The following is a 19,642-nucleotide window of genomic DNA, read 5'->3' as shown; positions in this document are numbered from 1 at the left end:
AATTAAATGTCCTTGTATCGTGTTTTCTATAAGCCATTTGCTCTCTTCACCCCTGACCAGAATTAAGTCATGAAATAACCGATTTGAAACCCTTAAGGTTAACAGTGACTTCCTAGTTTCCTGTCCTTCCCACGGCCCGACCTCCCTGTGAACAACTGGACACTTGTCACCTTCACAGTGACAAGCTGGACCCCGTCCAGCAAAGACCAGAGCCCCGAGCACACAGAGGCCCCACAGTCCACAAGCTTGAGCGACAAGACTCGGAGGACAGGGGGTGGGGGGAGAGCCAGGAGGAGAAGGGGGAGGGGGGGACAGCCCAGAGGAAAAGGGGGAGGGGGGATAGCCAGGAGAAGGGGGAGGGGGGACAGACCGAGGAGAAGGGGGAGGGGGGACAGCCTGGAGGCGAAGGGGGAGGGGGGACAGCCAGGAGACGAAGGGGGAGGGGGGACAGCCAGGAGGCAAAGGGGGAGGGGGACAGCCCAGAGGAGAAGGGGGAGGGGGACAGGCAGGAGGAGAAGGGGGAAGGGGGACAAGCAGGAGGAGAAGGGGGAGGGGGACAGCCTGGAGAGGGGGGAGGGGGACAGCCCGGGGGAAAAGGGGATGACAGCTCAGAGGACAGGGCCGGGGCCCGGCTGGCTGACCGGGCTCCAGTTTCAGCGGCAGCCCCCTTGCGCGTCCCGGGCCCCTCAGCCGCGCACCCCTCGCCCTCAGAGCACCAGGACCTTTTCTTCGGCCTCGCGCCTGGCCCGCTGCTCCTCCTGCCGGGCCCGCTGCTCAGCCTCCCGGGTCCGTATCTCCTCCAGCTGCTGCTGCCGCCGCCGCTCCTCGTCCTGCAACTGAGGACAGGTCCCGTTCAGTGCGCGCCCGGAGCGTCCCAGCGCCAGACACAGGACGCGCACACGACACAAGCACACGCACGGCTGAGAACAGACACCAGGCGGAGGTCACGGCGGACACCAGAGCCCGCCACCTAACGACTCCGTCCCCACCGCTCCAGAGCTACGCTTCCATCGACTGTGGCTCAGAGGAGGAGGCATATACCCTGGACGCTTACACGTGAAACAGCACAGTTCTTTCACTAGGACATACTCAGCTTAAGCAGCTCACGTGGGGGCAGAGAAGGCTCCAACGTACGGAGCCGTGAGACACACTGGCCCACCCCCTTCCTTCGCCCCGGTTCAGTTTCCACCGTGAAGGTCAAGGAAGACTCCCCACTCTCGCGGCCCGTGGCAGGTGAACTAGCCTCTGGATGGGGGTGGGGCGAGGCCCACGGGGCAGCAGAAGCTCCAGGGGCCAGCGGCCGCCTCGTCTCAGGGACACGGCTTCTAGCTCTCCTCCCGCCCGTGCCCGTCCTGGCCCTTTGCCATCCGTTCCCTCTGGGTCCCACCCCAGACGCCAAGAATTCCTGCCCAGTTCAGGGATCCCCCAAAGTCTGATTCACAGAATGTGAAGCTGAAATTTGGGAGGAACCTTACTGGAACTCTGTCCCGCTACATGTCTGTCAAGTAACTGTCCATCCTGTTCGAGCACCTTCAGTGTCTGGGGCCTACAGCCTGCCTCCCAGGACAGTGGTAACTACTAGCCCAAAAGCCTTCCTACTGCTCTAAACTCCATCCCCTCATCGCTGTCTGTCTTTCGTCCTGCAGGTTCTGCCTTTCTGACACAATACAAAACGCATTTAGTATCTGTCCTCCACACCATTCAGATACTTAAGGACACCTTCAAACACCCGAGACGCTCGGCTTCAGCTCCTGTGCCCTCCTGCTCACACGCCTCTGCACACTACAGGTCGAAAGCGCCTCAGGGAGCCGTGGATTCGAAGCGCATTTGGCTAGCGGAGAGCAGAGTAAGGGTCTCTTCTCGCCTTGTCCGCAGGCTGCAGCTACTTTTGTAGTTACAGCCTGAGGCAACGCGGCTTGGAAAAGCTCGCACTCGCCATTTACTTCTTCTCTGTTCCAGACCTGGGCGCGGCACAAGAGGTGACTCAAAGTTTTACATTAAAGTAGCACTGAGGCCACCGAGTTCAACCTCTAACCACTGCAGGAACCCGACAGAAAACCACTCGAGGTGTACTTCTGCATCTACATAATCACTAGTTACCCTATAGGTTATTCATAGCAAACCCAGAAAACGTTAACTTCTGGATCTGAACTGTTGGAGTGTATTTTTTTCCTAAACAAAAACAAAAACCGAACAACTTGACTCTTGCTTGGTTTCTGTGAAACAAAACCTGTATCTGGTGGGAAAGTAACTAACTTGTGTAATCACGCTTTTTCTTGTCAGTGAACAAAAATAAAACATCTCAGAAAAAAATTAAAATTCCCTTCTCAAGGAGAACAAATTAATTACCTCTTTAGTATACTCTAGGTATAAGCCTAGAAGGATGCTAGGATAATTATTAGGTTTTGGAGGTTTTGTGGCAGTAGATGCTAATGATTAAGCAGCACGGAAACAGTCAGAAGTGCCCTGCTGCGTGGAAACGCAGAGGAAAGGACTTACCAGGAATCTTAGAGTCATCAGCACAAATTATGGGACACAGCATCCAAATAAAAATAACAAAATAAAAAAGCAATTGATCACATTAGACATCTACAGAAAAGTAATTTGTGGAAGAATGTAAAATTGCATGAATGCATCAGAAGTGTTTCTGTTACCCAATAAAGCAAAAACTAATTTCATTATGTTCTCTCAGTACTTTTTAGACCTAATGAAAAACAAGTTCTGAGCAAGAAAATCAGTACACACTGAATCAGCTCTTTTAAGTTAAACAGGATAATTTTAAGAAATCAGAGCAATTTCAATTCTCATAATTAAAGGTACAGAACTCTATCTTATAAATCTATCAACAGGCATTTTCTCTTAAAATCCTGACGGTGGTAAACGAGGAGCCTTCCCCTCGTGCTGTTTCACTGGTTTCTATAAAGGTAGCAAATGAACCAGTGCTGTTAGAGCTAAGGCAGTTTCTTTCCACTCTTTGATAAGCTGTTTCAGGTATTTTCATTTTCAAAACACAGGCTGTTTTGCTTTTCAAAAATATGCTGCTTTACTCAAAAAAAAAAAAAAAAAAAAGAGAGAGAGAGAGAAAAGAGAACCTCTTACTTTTCCCCACATAACAGAGCCAGGTGGTACACCGAGGTGTACGGTTACGTCTCACAACAGTTAAAGAGCACTTCAACTTACGTTGGGAAGTTCATGGTTCTGAGAGCCAGTGCCTGGCGGGGCCTGAACACTGTGAGGTTACGTGAAACGCAGACAAGCTCGCTGTCTCACATTAAAGGAACGAAAAGTCGCGTGCTATCAAAACCGTCTCGTAGGACGTTCTACTTGGGGGAGCTAGACTTGAACAGACACAGTACTCATTCTTATAGAGTGAGCCAAGACAGCCCAGACTGAAGCTACTCCAGCCAAGAACTAGGCTGGGATTCTGAAAGCAGCACGCAAGCCTGACCCAAGGCCTTGCGATACTGAGGCAGTCCGAAAAAAATAGTTGAAAAAATAGTACGTTGAGATCTGTGTGTTTAGACTTTATACTTTTTTTTGGGAATCTTCCCGGACCGGGGCACGAACCCGTGTCCCCTGCGTCAGCAGGCAGACTCCCAACCACTGCGCCACCAGGGAAGCCCTATACTTTATACTTTTGTTCCACAAAAATACGGTAACTTATATCTTTAATTTCATGTTGAAATATCTGAATACAAAACGGGGCCAAAACATCCTTTACTTTTTGACATTTTCTCTGAAAAGCAACTGTAAGTCTGTTAAGCACATCACCCTTTCTCTCTGCAGGCCTTTTCTGCTTATGCTCCCACCCATTAAAAATACTCACCCTAAAACAACTTTAAGGCCCCCAGATAAAGAGGTCCCGATAGGCCACTTATTAGGACAGGACTCTGGCATCCTGTCCTAGCACACGCAGCTTCCTGCCGCGTCTCTTCTGGGGGGGGGGGGCGGGGGGGGCGGGGAATTTCCCTCTGGAGGGAGGGCCCTCCCCATCAGCAAGTGGGAAGGGCTGCCACTGGACGACACCAGCTCTCGGCCCTCCGTCAGTGGGGCTCCCTGCCCCGGGTGCAGCCGTCCCCTTCTTTGTAACTGAAGGAACATGATTCTGTCCAGAGTTCTAAGGGGAGACCTACAGGTGCAGGCCTACTCCAGCAGCAGAGACAGGTAAGAAGCGTGGCTCACAGCAGCCCAGAGCAGACATCTGACGTTCGCCTAGGGCAGCTGTTCTCCCCGACACAACCACAGGAACTTCGTGTTCTACTCCCAAGCGCACACATGCTGGTTTGAGTATGAACTTATTTCTCCTCCTTGAATAAAACTGACGCTTCCCGAAGGTGGGCTGTGTCTACCCTCCAGCCTCAACATCCTGGGCAGGGTCTCCCACCTGAACAGGCAGAGAACGCTCTGCTGCCTTCTGAGACAGGCCCCTCCGCAGGTACAACTCTCCCTTAAGGTTCCTACTGATTCTTGCTTGAGGTTTCTACAAAGCGTCTAGTTCAACTGCTTCCATACCAGAGATGCTCCAGAGGGCCGTGGCCAATTTCTACATAAAGGCCAAACAAGAAGGCAGCCCACAGCGTCTCTGAAAACACCCCCTCCCTGCTCTACCCAAGGGGGAGGGATTCTTCCCGTGAGCTGTCGGGTCATCTGAGACGGAAGATGAACCACTCAACTGGCAGGAGACGAAGCTGCGACGGGCCAGCTGAGAGACTGCTGGTCTCGGAAGCGTCTCCTTGAAAGATGGTTCGCAGTAACCGTTTTATGAGCAGCAGACGTTTTCGTGAAGCACAGAGAATACTCAATATGAACCCAGAATATTCTGGTCCGGATCTCTACTCTCAGTCTACACGACATCGGGTACTAGGCCTGCCCTTCTCGTCTGCGCACGTTGCAGTTGTCACGGACGAGAGGGCCACAGAAGCGGTCACCCAGCCGCCTAGAGCAGTGAAGGCTGAGCTCCCCTCCTGTCTGCAGGGGGCAGGACCGGCTGCCCCTCAGAGGTCAGCAGGGCCAGCAGGCGCGGCCGCAGCGCCGGGTGGGCCCGGGAGGCGTCCTGCGGGCCGGGAGACCCGGGGCGCTTCTGGAGGGGCAGGGGGCCGCTGCAGGGTCGCGGGGCTTCTGCGACCTGCCGGGCGGCGGCGGCCGTGTGCAGGAGAGTCTGCAAAGGGAGCACGGGCCCGGGGCGAGCGAGCCACTCTGCAGGTGGTCAGCTTCCCAGGAAGCTGGGAATCCCTCTGCAGGGAGGGGAGAGGCGCCACGGCAACCGCAGGCTCCCCAGACTGGGCGACTGGGAGAGTCGGGCGCGGCAGGGAAGCTGCAGGTGCAGCAGACGGCAGCTCGCTGTCCCGTCCCGTATGCAAGTGCACGGGAGGCTCGGGTCCGGGAGGAGGTAGGTGAGCGCAGGGTAGGGCGGCCCTGGGCCCACGCGGGGCGACGGGCACTCAGGGACCCGGGGCCCAGAGCCGCCAGGGCAGCCTCGCCACCTCTCCACCTCTCCGAAGCTCCCATTTCTCCCACGCGTCACCGTAAATATCCCGGGACAAAGCCTAAGGAAAGGCCTTACAGACCGCACGGGCGGGGCCCTACACAAGTGGGCACACGCCTGTACCCGGTCCCCATCGTCCCCGGGGGCCCAGTGCCTAACAGCCCCCGGGACAAGGCAAGAGCTCAACTTCTGCTGGGGAATCAGGCTAAGAAATGCTCGGAAACACGGTGCTTACCGTCAACATCAGCCCTCAAAATAATTGTCTTTTGAAGGAAGAAAACCCCGAACTACGCCTTTGAAATAAAATTCTCAGTGCACCCTTTACCCTTGGGTATTGTCACTCACCTGTCACCACCACGCTCCCCCCCCCGCCCCGACTCAGGATTCTCTTGGGGCCTCAGTCGGCGCATCTCAAAGCTGAGGCCCCAGGCTGCCTGGCCTGCACGCGTGTGACAAGGACCTGGTACCTGAAGAGACGAGTGGGACTGACTGTTGTCTCCCACCCCCTTCCATACGGACACCTTAACACACAGAGAGGCAGGGAAAGAAGCAGATACTTCCGTCTCTGTCTCATACGGAGAAAAACACAAAGCCCAGAAAACATGCCTCTCAGTCATCGAGGAGAGATGTTTTCAAGAAAGGTTTCCCTTTGGAGTGGCGCTGCCATCATGCTATTTAAATTGAAAAAAAAAGAACAAAACAAAAAAAGGAGGGCTGTTACTTGGTGAAAAGGCCATTAGAGTCAAACCTGGATTCAGAGATTTTTTAAAAAGTAGTGTCAGATACTGGCCTTGTATCATTTAAAAGCTGACTAACAAATGTTGACTTAGAGTCAGTATCAATACACCAGAGCATGAGTGTCTGGCAGCCGCGAGAGGTACCGCCCTCAAGCACGAGGGTGCTAAATGACCAACTCAATTTCCCCAATATGGACATAAACGCATCACAGTTACAGCAGAATGCGACCTCAAGTATTTTTTGGCAATGAACTGGTATAGCCGATAAACTAAACTAAAATCATGTGGTGTTATTGAAGAAAACACAGACTAAACGTTTACTGGAAATTCCTCTTTCTCTGCCAATAGACAGTTACACCCTAGACAGTTACATCTTAAGTGACAAACAATGTCAATACCAGTTGAACTGAGCTTCTAATAATGAATACTTAAAACGTATTTCTAATGTAACAAGAAAAAAATAGATTACTCACTGCAAAATTTCTCATTTGCCTATGTATTTATGAGTACGTAAGAATACAGAGTACGAATTTTATGACTAAAACTGAGTAAAGGTCAAAACCATAAACAAACAGTAAGTAACAGTTAAAAAGTAACAGAGAGAAAGCAAAGAATAACTAAATCTAAACACATTCAAAAGCATGCTTCTAGAGTCAGGGAACTACAGATCCTGATCTAGGACACCCCTGAGAACCAGATCTACTGAAAACATAAAACCACCACCACTAAAAGGAAAAAAAGGAAATCAAGACAGGAAAAAAGTACCCAAGGGAAAGAAACAAGAACATACCAAATCTAGAACAGAGATTGCTGGCATAGCAGTCTGCTGCAGGTAACAGAGAAGGAAAAGAAAGAAAGATGAAGTGTGAGAAACAGGTTCAGGTTAGATCTGTATCCGCCACCAGCGTGTCTGTGGTTCCCACGCTCCATCTGTGTTTGAAGGACAACCCAGTGAGGAAAGTACGGACACTACAGACCAATTTCCAGCATTCGGAAATAGAAAAATGCCCGCATGGTATTAAGTCCTTGAGCTTTATTATTAAGACACACAGCAACTAAAATGAGTAAAATTTCCCTTAGCTCTCTTATTTGCAGACTAACATATTAATCTTAAATTAAGTAATGATAAAACACACAGATACTTTAAACTATCGTAATTCATACTAAGGGGCTTTGAAATATTCACTGTTTTTTAATCACTTGGAAAAACTGAGAGACATTCAATAAAATTTTAGCCTTCAAAGGAAAGCATAATTATAGAAATACTGCAACGTGGTTTCTAACTTCTCCCTCAACAGTAAATATTAATGACGTCCACTTATTTACCATAAACATCAGCTTTAGATTCAGAGCTAAGGCTGCATCAGAGGTAAGCCTTCTTGCCTCGCATTGTGGGGACAGAGCCCCAGGGCCACGGCCACAGCAGCCTCTCGGGGAGCCCACCTTCAGCGCGTCCACTAGGACCCAGGTGGAGCAGGGGTGGCGGCCGTGACAGGCACACAGCTAACCACCTACAGACGGGCCAGAGTGCTGACCAGAAAGTGGAAATAGTTCAAAGGATCCTTATGCGGAAAATAATCAGTCCTTCATCAAACAGCTGCTCTTTCAAACAAAACAGTATTGATGGTAAATACACTTGTTTTTGAGGACGTTTACTACTGATGACTTGGAAACTACTAATAAAACAATGTAATGTTTACCATTTAGATCTTCACTTAAGAAATTTAAGTTTCCTCAGAGGAATTCCAGCTGAATTTTGGACCAAGTTACATATACGTCTGCTTGAGAACACAGAGCTAACAAGAAGTGTGTGCAGTGACATTCCAGGAAAATAATTCAGAGCAAAGTGAAAAGGCATCACAGTGCCGGCTCAAGGCACTCACTGCCGAGGGTCTAGGATTGAATTTCATCCTGAGCTGGAAAGATTCAAGGGTCTGACGGGACAGGAGACCCTTGGTTTAGGTCTCCAGTACAGATGACATCAGAGGTGGAATTAGAAACAAAATCCAAAAGACAAAAAGGACATGCCCTTTGCTGTTTTTTCTCAGAATACTGCATTATATCTGAAAAAAAAAAAATCACTGAAGTGCATTAACGTAAAATAGTCCCTAGCACTCACTGCAAGTTAATACCAGTAAATGCTTCTCTGTCAACAACTGTCCCGATACACAGGGTAACAGAGAATCTCAGATGCGGCACTTTAACAAGCGACTGCATTAAACTAATATAAATTTAAGTTTTCTTCTTTGACTTGACACAAAAGGAATAGAAGTTATTTTTATAACATGGAGAACCATGAATAAAATTCTAAGTTCTCACTCCCTTTAAGCTACCACTGAAATATAATTGCTTAGCACTTTAATAACACTCGAGAGTCTCCCTCTATCTGGGCCGTGACGCCGGCCCTGACCCTGAGCTGTGAACCGCTCCTCTGCTACCCCTGGGGAGCACGGACCATGGAGACCAGGAGCAGCCCGTCCCGGCATGAAGCTTCAGGGCACTGCACGCCTGCCTCCGTGTGCCGGCGACGGCGGCAGAGCGGGGCAGTTAACAGCCTGTCCGGCCCACAGAGCCTGAGAGACGTTTACTCTGCAGCCGTTGAAAGACACGTTGCCAACCCCTGATCACGGTGATCACCGGTTATTAACGCGTCTTCTCCACCCACGTGCCAGCCAGCCAGCCGGCTGCAGCCAGTGGGCGCCCCACAGCTGTCAAGCGCCGTCGGACCGCGCAGAACCAGCGCCTCTCCAGCACTCGTGCCCAGAGCATCTCGCCCCGGCGCCGCAGGACAGCATCTCCGGCCACGCCCACGCCCCGCGGAGGCTGGGAGCCCGTGCCGCGTGCCCGCCCACCCGCCCGCCCGGCCCCGTTACCCGCGCTCTGCGCTCGGCCTCCAGGCGCTGCATGAGCAGCACGGTGTCCACGTCGTCGTCCTCCTCCTCCTCGTCGTCCTCGTCCTTCTGCTTGGACTCCTGCAGCCGCTTCTGGAACTGCCACTCCAGCATGAGCTTGCGCAGGCGGTCGCTCTCCTCGGCCGAGCGCTCGGCCTTGCCCTGCAGCTCCTGGATCTCGCGGCTCAGCAGGTCCACGATGTGCAGCTGCTGCTGCTTCTCCAGCTTCTCCCGCGCGTCCCGCTTCCAGGGGTCGGGGGACAGGCTGTCCCCCGAGGCCAGCTCCTCCCTGCTAACCGTGATGTACTGCAAGTCCCGGCGCTCAATGGTGCGCGGCTGCTGCTGGGGCTGCAGCTCCCGGATGACGGTGTCCGGGGCGCGGGCGGGGGCCGGCGGGGCGGCGGGCGAGGGCGGCCCGGGGGGCGGGGGCCCGGGGGGCGGCGCCTGCGCCCGAAGCTGGCCCAGCCTGCGCTCTTGCTCCCGCCGCCGGCGCTCGCGCTCCTCCTCCAGGCGCGCCTTTTCCTTCTCGTACCAGCGCTGCTGCTCCTCCCGCTTCTTCCGCTCTGCAGCCGCCTGGGCGCCGATGGGAGGCGGCGGGAGGGGCGAGTCCGCGGGGACTCCGTCCCCATCGCCGTAGTGCCCGGGGGGCGGGTCGGTCCGCACCGGCGGGGAGGCGGCTGGGGTCTTCCAGCGCCCAGGGCCGCTCTTGGTGAGCGTGGACGCGGGGGTGCCCGCCTTGGAAGGGGGGCCCAGGTGCTCCTGGCTGGAGGTGCTGGAGCCCAGCGAGGAGCCCTGGTTGAGCCACGCGTCGCCGCCGTCAGACCTGCGCTCCATCGCCGCCTCCACCCTCTGCCGCTCCAGGTGGTACGCGACATCCTCCCGGAGCTCCTCCTGGGACCGGGTCACGCGCTGGAAAAAGAAAACGGGAAACCGTTGTGTTTCAGCCAGCGTCAGAAGTTACTGAAAGTACATAAACAGTTCAGCTCAGGAAGAAAGGAGTGTTAGGGGAAGTGTGCGGTGAGCGTACAGGACGGGCCGAGGCTGCCCGCACCCAGCGCTAATCCCGCGACGGTGCTTTCCCAGAGGACGTCTGTATCTGTTAGAAAGCTAAAGGGGAAAAGGGAAAGCGGCGCGTCCTGTCCACATCAATGGCCAAGCAGCGAAATGCACGAAGGCTCGGGCTCTCCACATCCGGCACCGTCCTTGTCCTGGGGCCTCACGGGCGTCTGCACTGCGGTGCCAGACACGGGGCTGACCTTGAGCAGAGCAATGTGCTTAGTCTTGTGTCCTGAAGAGCGACAAGAACTACTTCTCTGCAGTAAAATTCTAATTAGCATTCAGACTAATTATCAAATCCTAGCCACGTGATCCATCCGCGACTTTCCGAGTCCCGCCAGCTGACCACGGGCCCACGGGCCCACGAGCGCACAGACAGAGCCGGGCGCGGCGAGGAGGGATGAGCCTGTACCCGAGTCTCAGAAAGGCGGCGGGATGATCTGAGGGACACACCCGCTGCACATGTACGAAACAGAGTACACCTGCTTCCGAGGCTAGTCTTGCACGTGGAAGAGGCATGTCTGAAAGTGGCGTGATGCGACAGAAAATGATTTTTTTTTTTTAAGATGCTGGGGGTAGTTGTTTAGTAATTAATTAATTAATTTTTGGCTGTGTTGGGTCTTCGTTTCTGTGCGAGGGCTTTCTCTAGTTGTGGCAAGCGGGGGCCACTCTTCATCGCGGTGCACGGGCCTCTCACTGTCGCGGCCTCTCTTGTTGCGGAGCACAGGCTCCAGACGCACAGGCTCAGTAGTTGTGGCTCACGGGCCTAGTTGCTCCGCAGCATGTGGGATCCTCCCAGACCAGGGCTCGAACCCGTGTCCCCTGCATTAGCAGGCAGATTCTCAACCACTGAGCCACCAGGGAAGCCCCCAGAAAATGATCTGCTATGAATGATGTCCCAGCCAAACAGTTTTCTTTCCAGCCCTATTAATGAGTAGAAATTGAAGACACAAATCTGGAAAATAAATTATTTCCCTTTTCTCAAAAGGCACACCAAGAACAAAAAAATGAAATATATCACTTGAAAAACCAGCAGCCTGCTAGAAAAATGGAACATGTACTTCCCACATTTTCTACAGCTTTGCCGTGTGCGCAGAAGCACAGCTCTCTGACTACTGGGCGCACGGCCTGCAGCTCACATGAAAGCACGGCCAGACTGCCTGCTGCGTGTGGACGGCGCTTCTCGAGTACAAAGCTTTGGAGCTGGTGCATCCAGACCACACACCCGCTAGCCCTCGCAGCCCAGTGACAACAAGGCCACCCTTCGCTTTCCTCGAGGACTTCACTTCGCTGCTGGTGCCCACTCACCGCCCCCCTGCGATAAGTCCTGTCCAATTCTTGGTCATTTCACCATCCACGTAAGTGACCCTTCAGCTCCCTGGCCCTCCTCCGGTGCTTATTACCCACGCTGGGAGGCCGAGGCAAACAGCACTCACGGGCCGTAGGCATGCAGGTCCCTGGCGCTGTCCAACCCCCGTGCCTCCACGCACGGAAGGAGGTCTGCCTCAGGGCGAACAGAACAGCCAGGCGACTCGTGCCCGGGCCCGTCAGACGGGGCTCCTCCCGGCCTCGCTCACGCTGCCCCTGCCGAGGCAACCCTCCTCGCGCCTCGTACCCTCAGCTCAGAACCCAGCTCCCGTGATTACGGTCTAGGTGAGCGTCCCACCCCAGCTTCAGCTTCAGCTTCACGGGCGGGACCACGGCCGTCTCAGCTTTCCCGGGGCTTGGAACAGCCGCCGGTGCGCGCCGAGTGCCGGGGACGCCTCCTGCTTCCCCCCCCCGCCCCACTCCAGGATCAGTGAGCCTCGCCTACAGACCCTAGTGAAGCCTTCAGCAAGAGAGCAGAGAACCACCTTTCACGCTCAGTATTCCCTCCTATGCCCTCTTTTCCTCAGGTGACCACGAAACCCGAGAGAAACAAAGAGAGGACCAGCAGTGCTGCTCTGCAGAAAATGGCAGCTGTGCCCCGGAAATCCCTCCGTTTTCCCGCAAGCTGGTCCCCTCGAGGGCCAAGGACGTGTCGGGACGCCGCCCCTCTCACCTGGACTGCAGTACTGGAGTGGCTGCTGTCCGTGTGCATGTGGGGCTTCTCCTCGTAACGGGGCCACTGGTCCTGAGGAGGAGCCGTGCGGTCCTGGGACTTGGAGGCTGGGAAGGTGAAGTACTCCCTGGCGTAGGTCTGCGTCGGGATGGGGTAGGCCTCGGCTCGGGGGGGGGGCGTCCGCTCCTGCAGGCGGGCAGAGGGAAGGCAGCTGAGCTTTCCGCAGCCCGCACCGCAGACCGATCCAATGTCCCAGGCCCGCTTTTAAAGCAGGATCCGTGTATTTTACAAGCGGTGTTAAAAATTTAAAGTGCCAGATCCTGGACTGAGAATAATTAAAAACATTTTATTTTGCCCCGACTTACTAACTGAAAGCTCATTTCCCCATTATATTAAAAATTCAAAACCCAAACACTCAGGAACCAGAAACCATGAGAACTTTTTCCTAGATAACTCAGGCCCCCTGGGGGAACCCAAGGGTCTGCTGTCGGAGCATCTGTGTGCTCACGTCTCAGACCTCAGCGCAGAGGTTTCCAGTGGAGACGGACGTTATCTTGGCCGCTGTCCCAGAGGTATAGGCGCCTTTCCCGCCGGGACTAGGGGGCTCATCTGTTGGTGGAAAACAGGAAAGAAAGCTAATGTTAAATAAACAAGCCCGACGTAACATCGCGAGAGCTCTTTACAGGCAGTAACCGCGCGCCGGGCACCTGCACGCCACCAGCGAGGTGTCGAGAGCACAGACACAGAAACAAGGCGCGTGGAGGTGAGGGCTCACCTCGCCCACTCCCGCCTCCTGAATTATCAAGAGCCCGGAGCCACGAAGCTGTATCTGCAAACCTGGTATCTGGGGCATGTCTCCTCCCAGGAAGCTGCTGCTTCCTGCTGACAACCCTTTAACACCATGAAGACTGTCTGCTGCCCCACGGGGCATCCAGCAACCTGTGCTCCCCCCTCATCAGTGTACCTGCCCGGAGCATCCAGGAATCGACGTTCCCAGACTAGTTTTTATTTCCTGTTAGCACCTTAGCTGTAGCATCTTTCATGAAAACACATCCCAGGTGGCTAATCTACGCAGGTAATAATGTTCTTTTAACGCGCAGCAAAGCCGGGGCGCCCTCCTCCCTCTGGCTGTGAGCGGGCACGTGGCGGGGCGCGCGTCTCGATGAGAGAAGGGCCGCGAGGCTCCTCTTACTTGCGACGTTGGGGCTGGAGCGGTGGTCAGCCCTGTTTTTCATCAGCCTGTCGTCGCCAGGCAGCTTCTTTGGTTCGCTGTATTCTGCCCAAGGCATCTGAGGGCTCTCCGGGGACCCGTTTTGAGCTGAGTTGTTATAGAGCTCAAAACCCTCACTCTTTGGTCGGGGTTTACCTGATCCACGACGATCTGAAACTGAAATCAAAACGCCTTCAAGACCTGTTCCTTTGTTCAAGATCTTATCTGAAACACCGTTTAGTCTTAAAGGAGAGGTGAAGCTACAAATACTTAAAACTCCGCAAGTAAGAATGTTTTTACCAGAAGAAATGAGGTGATTTTCATATAAACGTAAAATCTTTCTGAAGAATCTCTAGGAAGTTTTCAAAGGAAGCAACATTTAAGGGTCACTGACGAGAGAAACTACTCTTTCAAAGCTCATTTTCTCACTAGCGTACCTGCTTAGGCAACAGGATTACTGTTAAAGTGACTCTTCCGGCTGAAACATCAACTCGCTTCCCTCAGTTTTTAAAACGTGTATTAATTCCTTTAGTCACCCAGGGTTGCTGTCCTCATCGGGAACCGCTGTGTCACTGCTGTGATCGCTCACTCTTTACTTTCTAGCTTTCCTGTCCTCTCACTCCACGGCCCTGACCTATTATTTATTCCAACAGTTTCCCCCGTTGGTCCTAAACTCATCACCTAGTCTGCTTCTTTCAAATGACTATAAACTAAGGCATCAGACAACCATATGTTAAGCACCATGTCATGAAAAAAGCACAACCACAGTGCCGTGTGGAGGCCTGTGTCTGTCTTCCAGGCTCTCAGCGCTTCGGCCGCAGTCACTACCAGGCATGGGCTCCGGGCTCGCCCAGGGCACCGGCTCTGGGGATGTACACAGCCAGCCAAGGACGTACAAAGTATGTGGGGATTTCACAGACAATGGGCATCATCATGGTTTTCCCCTGGTTTCTCAGCTAATTCTTTACAAAGCCCCACATTTATACTGATTTTATTCTGAGGTTTTTGATGTACTACAAAAACCACGGTTCCCACCAACGAATTATTCATTCAAAAACTGAGCTTTTTAGTTAAAGTGAACTCTCTACATAACAGTCATGCCCTATCTCAGAGCATGCAAGACTGAAACAACTATTCGTACACACGCGTGTAAACATTCCTTCGGGAGAGGATTCTACTTGTTCTTTGAAGGCTTTATATCCCGTGTGTGTTTGTCTGTCAAAGATGAAAAGTCATTCCTCCACTTACTACCGACCAAGGGCCCCGAGTGCTGCTGGCATGTGGAACGTGCGGGGTCCCCTGCAGTCACCAGGCGTGTGCACGTTGTCAGTGGCTCTTGCCGGGGGGGGGGCCCTAATAAACTACCACCACCATAGCGCGACTGGCCCCCGCAGCCCATGATCTAGTAATCCTGGGCACCGCGCTCAGCCTCGTGTCTTTCTTTAAAACCGGGGTAGTAACGACAACAGGGCCTATTCCACAGGGTCTGTGAGTATTAGACGAGGCCACGACTGGAAAAAGCCTGGCACACGGCAGGTGATCAGTAAGCATGAGCTACGACTGGCAGCAGTCAATGGGGGCGGCGGCGACCCGCAGTCCTTACTTCTCTGCATCATGGGCGACGGCTGATTGAGCAGGGTAGCGAGACCGTGATAAATGGCTCCTTGCTTTGCTACTTCCAGCGTCACCACGGAGCTTGTCCTTGTCATCAGTTCTGCTGCCCTGGGAAGAGAGCATCACGGCTGTAAGAGAAGTGATTCAGGCACCCGTCCTGTCCCCACGGCAGCTTGTGGTCAGGGCGAGGCCAGCACGCCCGCCGGCCTCACCCGCCAGCCTGAGTCAAGTTCTGACAGACTCCCTCCCTCTGACTATCAATAAGAACAGTAGATGACTTCCAGAAATTTCAGCAAGTGCTTAGAGTCAAAGAAACGTATTCAGACTAAAATACATAATTTTCATGTACACTAAGACTTTTACACTTAGAGAGGAAGGGCATAGTTTTTAGCATGGTTTTTCGTCTTCCAATTCCAAAATTTAATATGAAATATCCCTAAAAAGTGCTCTTCTTAAGCTTTAAACAAATAAAGAAACGATACCTTTCTTGAGAGAGTCCTACCAGACTCCGTCCATCCACGCTGAGGAGCTGGTCACCTGCAGCCAGCCGCCCGTCCTGGACACACCCGGAAGGCATGCAGACAGGAGAGGAGGGGGGGACAGCAGAGGGAGAAGGGGGGAGAGGAAGCCAACGGTAAGTACGCTCAGACTTGGGTTTTCCACAGACTAAAAGAGCCAGAACATCGCATGTCGTCTGTTAAACACACGGCGCACTGAGAGCTGGCCGCTTTAAGAGTCATACCCACCACGTCAGCAGCACCTCCTTTTACAACAGACTTGACGTAGATTCCAAGTTTGTCTTGACCAGCACCCTAAACAAAAACAAGGTGGAAAACACCGTACTGAAAATACACAGTAAGAAACGTAAAAATAAAACATGCATACAGATGACTGTAAGTAAAGTCTCAGCTATTGTTTTTACATGAAAATTAGAATTGCGAAAACTATATTAATAGAATCAACACTCCGGTAAATATAAAGAAACTAACAGGAAATGCACCCACTTTGTCTTTCCAAATTAAGAAAAACTACTTCTGAAAAATCAGTCAATCACCAGCCAGCTGGCGAGGTGACCACGACCGACCTGCAGTCCTGCAGGCAGAGGTGAGTCCTGGCGGCACAAGTGTACGTGGGCCACGCTCGCAGCAAGCACTGCTGCTCACCTCGATACAAGAGCAGCTCACCAGAGGGTTTCTGCGTTCCAAAGCTTACCCACCTCCCCTTACACCCGTAAAGTTTAAAATCTAAAACAAGGAAAACCTTCTTGTGGCAAACAAGAAGAGGGACTTAGGGAGAGACAATTATGCAGAAAATACTCTACACTGCTGCAATTTAAGGATCACGCATTGTAACCCTAAGGAAGTCCCGAACTACAAGCACCAGCCCACGCAGCACGCGCGCGTGCACTAGCTTCACTGCACGCTACATCACGGACGGGCGAGGAACCTCTGTGAGGCGGATGGAAGAAATAGATACAATTGCCTTACAGAATCGCCAGTGTTCTATTTGGACGTTACAACTCCAACGTAACATCTGAATTTCAGATAATTTATTAGGGCCACCAAAGGAAGCATTCATACGTATGAAACGTCATTTGGATGTCACTACCAATATTCTACAACTGAGAACGTATTTCTCAGCTCGAACCTCAGTACTTATGAAATATTGTATCACAAAAGCAAAAACGTAAGGTATCACAGAAAGGTATAAAGATAGTTCAACCAATGACTTAATTGACACCAATTTTCTACAACACTCTGGAACTCCCAAATTTCCACTTGAAAACTTATTTTTCCCTTTAGTTAACAGAACAGGGTAAAAGAGGGCAGTCTGCCCAACCTCCCGCCTCAGGGAAAACCCAGCAGAGGTGCCGTTTTGTGAGCCTAAGAGCACCTACCACTTACCTCTTTCTGAAGACCATACACACTGCCTCAACACAACAGCTCCACTCCAGGTTTCCTGGGGTTACATTATCTGGGAGCTGATTCTACAAAAGCTCTACACACGGTAAGTAAAATCCGTTTTCTCCTCAGCAGCTCCTGACCCTCTGGCTGAGGTTTCCCGACTGTTCCCCTCAAGACCCCTCTCCGTTTCTGTCTGTCTATACGTCGACATCCACCACCCTGCCTCATTACACGTCTCCTGCCCGGTCCAGACACCCAACCACATGCCCCGAGGACTCAGCTGGCCCTTCTGCCTCACGTAAAAAATTACTGGCATACTGGGGAAATACTGTACTTTTCTGGGTACATTTGAAATTTCACACACACACGTGTGTGTACATGTGTGTATATATAGTCACTCAATAAACGGGAACTTTCTGAATTTTAGCCTATCGCTTAGCAAAAAAGCAATAAATACAGCTCTCATCTGACTTCCCTTGTGCCAATATGGTTGCCTTGAACCTGAGGCCTAAGATGATCCGTGGGACACTACTTCTAGGGCAGCCCCCCTGCCCCATCTGTTAAAGTGGGCACCCCTCCTATATTGCCTAATTAAATGACTCCTTCAAATAACATTCTATACTTCGATGTAATCTATGATTAATTACCTAATTGGGCTCTTTGAATAACAGCTGCGTTCATTCCGCAAATAGTCACTGAATGCCTGTACCACCCTAAGCTCTCTGGGTACGTGAACGAACAAAACAGACACCTCGCCACGTCCCCACCCCCAAAGGAGCTCATATTCTAGAGTAGTTTTCTTTGCGGATGTCAGATAATATTTCTGACCGGGGTACTGAAAATCCCTCTTTATCTTTTTCTGCAAACACTGCGTGATTATTTCCTGGTAACAAGGCCAGATTTTGGGGGAAAGGTTCTAAAAGCATAGTTACTTTTTTCTTCTGCTCTCTATTTGACTGACTATTAAACTTCAAAATCCCAGTTTTTAGTGTGAATGGACACACTACATTTTCACAAGCATTAATTTTTGGGAATGCAATACTGTCCTTGTAATTTAGATAATAAAAATTGTACTTTTAATAAGATAGTCAATCACTACTACCTTTGACAAAAGAAATCTCTAGCAGCAATACCAGTAAGACAGTATTTTTAGTAACTGATGTAAACAAAATACCAAATACATATTTGGATATTTTAAAACAATAAATCAAGCCCTCCTCCCCATTTCTGGTATGAAAGATTATTATTAATAAAGAAAAAAATCTCATTTATTTGGACAAATTAAAGTGATAAGAAAACTTTAATCTTTTTAAAGTCACAAAATAGAAAGTACAAGAAAACCATGAAAATGCTGTTCTGCTTCCTCCGGATAAACCAAGAACTCGCAAACGCGCTTTTCGCTGCATACCCGTCAGGGCCTCCGTTAGTCACAGCTTTCCCTCCAGGAAGGTGCCCCGGCTGCACGTCCACGATAAACTGTAGCTTCACTACATTATTACTTCCTGTCTTCAACCTCTTCCTTTAGACCAGTAATCACACGGCTGCGGGTAACTACCGGGCTCTAGGATCTCACGACCGCCCTGTATTTTAGACAACTAATACGCAGGCTTGAATTCAGCAGACTCCACATGAGCTGCAAGCAGCACGGAAATAACCCCAAAGCCTAATGTTTTTAAACAGATAATTTATTACGCGTTACATGCAATACGAAATTTAATAAACCTAAGTTCTAAGTATTCAAGTAACCGATCCTGTAATAGATATTTAACAGCATCATTTAAAAATTTTTTTTATTGAAGCCACATCTTTAAACAAGCATTAGTTTCCATTATAAATTTCAGAAAAATTCTGGCAAAATGAGGAAAACTCTCCTTACGACTCGCCCGCTGGCCCCCTCTATCCAACCTGCCTTACAAAATTCCCCTTCCGGAAGCGCACGCCTCCAACAAAGCTCTCCTGACCCGACAGGTCACCAGCTATCTGTCAGTGGGCACAAGCCTCCTGCATATGGCGCCCAAGTTCAAGTTCGAGCACACCACGCCCACCTGATTGCCCTGCACATCCCCCCTCCCACCCCCGGCTGCCAGGTCCTTGCTTTTATTTATGCTGTTCTCACCACACAGAACGACTTTCGGATGCAACGGCTCTGCCAAAATCCTTTTATCACTGGACCCCTAGGCCCACCTGCCGGCCCGCTCACCCTGCCAAGGCCAGGCAGGATGCGACCTCTCGCTGGCTCATGTTCCCATGGGATTTCCTGTGTTCCCTCAGACGGTTACAGGCGGCTCCTCCCCTAGCTCCCTGCCAGGGCCGCTTCCCAAAATCCCTGCAGTCAGGCTACAACAACGGGGTCAACTCCTTATTTTAAAAACCCTCTCTGGGGAAATCCAGAATCTTACTGAATGAATACGTTGGCAGGCTAAGAAGCAGCTGATATGTGCGTTATCTGGGAGCTGGCAACACAGCACTGCGGAGCTACTGGTGTAAAAAGTTAGAAACCTCAAGCATTTCTGAGACACTCGGACCCACCGCTGTCAGGCAGCAGGTGACGAGGAAGGCACGGCGCTGAAGAACTGCTGGACTTACTGCCTCGCATGACGGGAAGTTACCTAAATTCTAAGTCACAGCCGCTCCTTTTAGTTCCAAGTAAGTTCAATTTATGCTTCCTTGTCACAAGGAAGAAACGAGAGGTCATGATTATTAG

At 51.6% G+C, this 19,642-nt stretch overlaps 1 protein-coding gene across 4 annotated transcripts in view; it reads right to left on the bottom strand.

Moving 5' to 3' along the window:
- The window catches only part of AFDN (afadin, adherens junction formation factor), a 140,746-nt gene that overhangs the window by 8,676 nt on the left and 112,428 nt on the right, over positions 1 to 19,642 (bottom strand). For all 4 annotated transcript variants that reach the window (XM_082668965.1, XM_082668967.1, XM_082668966.1 and 1 more), the window contains exons 23-30: positions 15,781 to 15,846; positions 15,517 to 15,590; positions 15,024 to 15,142; positions 13,403 to 13,597; positions 12,728 to 12,819; positions 12,211 to 12,396; positions 9,096 to 10,022; positions 723 to 836 (exon numbers count right to left, since the gene is read on the bottom strand). In XM_082668965.1, coding sequence (XP_082525091.1) covers positions 723 to 836; positions 9,096 to 10,022; positions 12,211 to 12,396; positions 12,728 to 12,819; positions 13,403 to 13,597; positions 15,024 to 15,142; positions 15,517 to 15,590; positions 15,781 to 15,846 — 1,773 coding nt within the window. The remainder of the gene's footprint in view (positions 1 to 722; positions 837 to 9,095; positions 10,023 to 12,210; positions 12,397 to 12,727; positions 12,820 to 13,402; positions 13,598 to 15,023; positions 15,143 to 15,516; positions 15,591 to 15,780; positions 15,847 to 19,642) is intronic.

Source organism: Grampus griseus (genome assembly GCF_964374135.1).
Source record: "Grampus griseus genome assembly, chromosome: 13".
NCBI lineage: Eukaryota > Metazoa > Chordata > Mammalia > Artiodactyla > Delphinidae > Grampus > Grampus griseus.
Note: the sequence above shows the minus strand (reverse complement) of the source record. Positions and strands in the feature narration are given on the sequence as shown.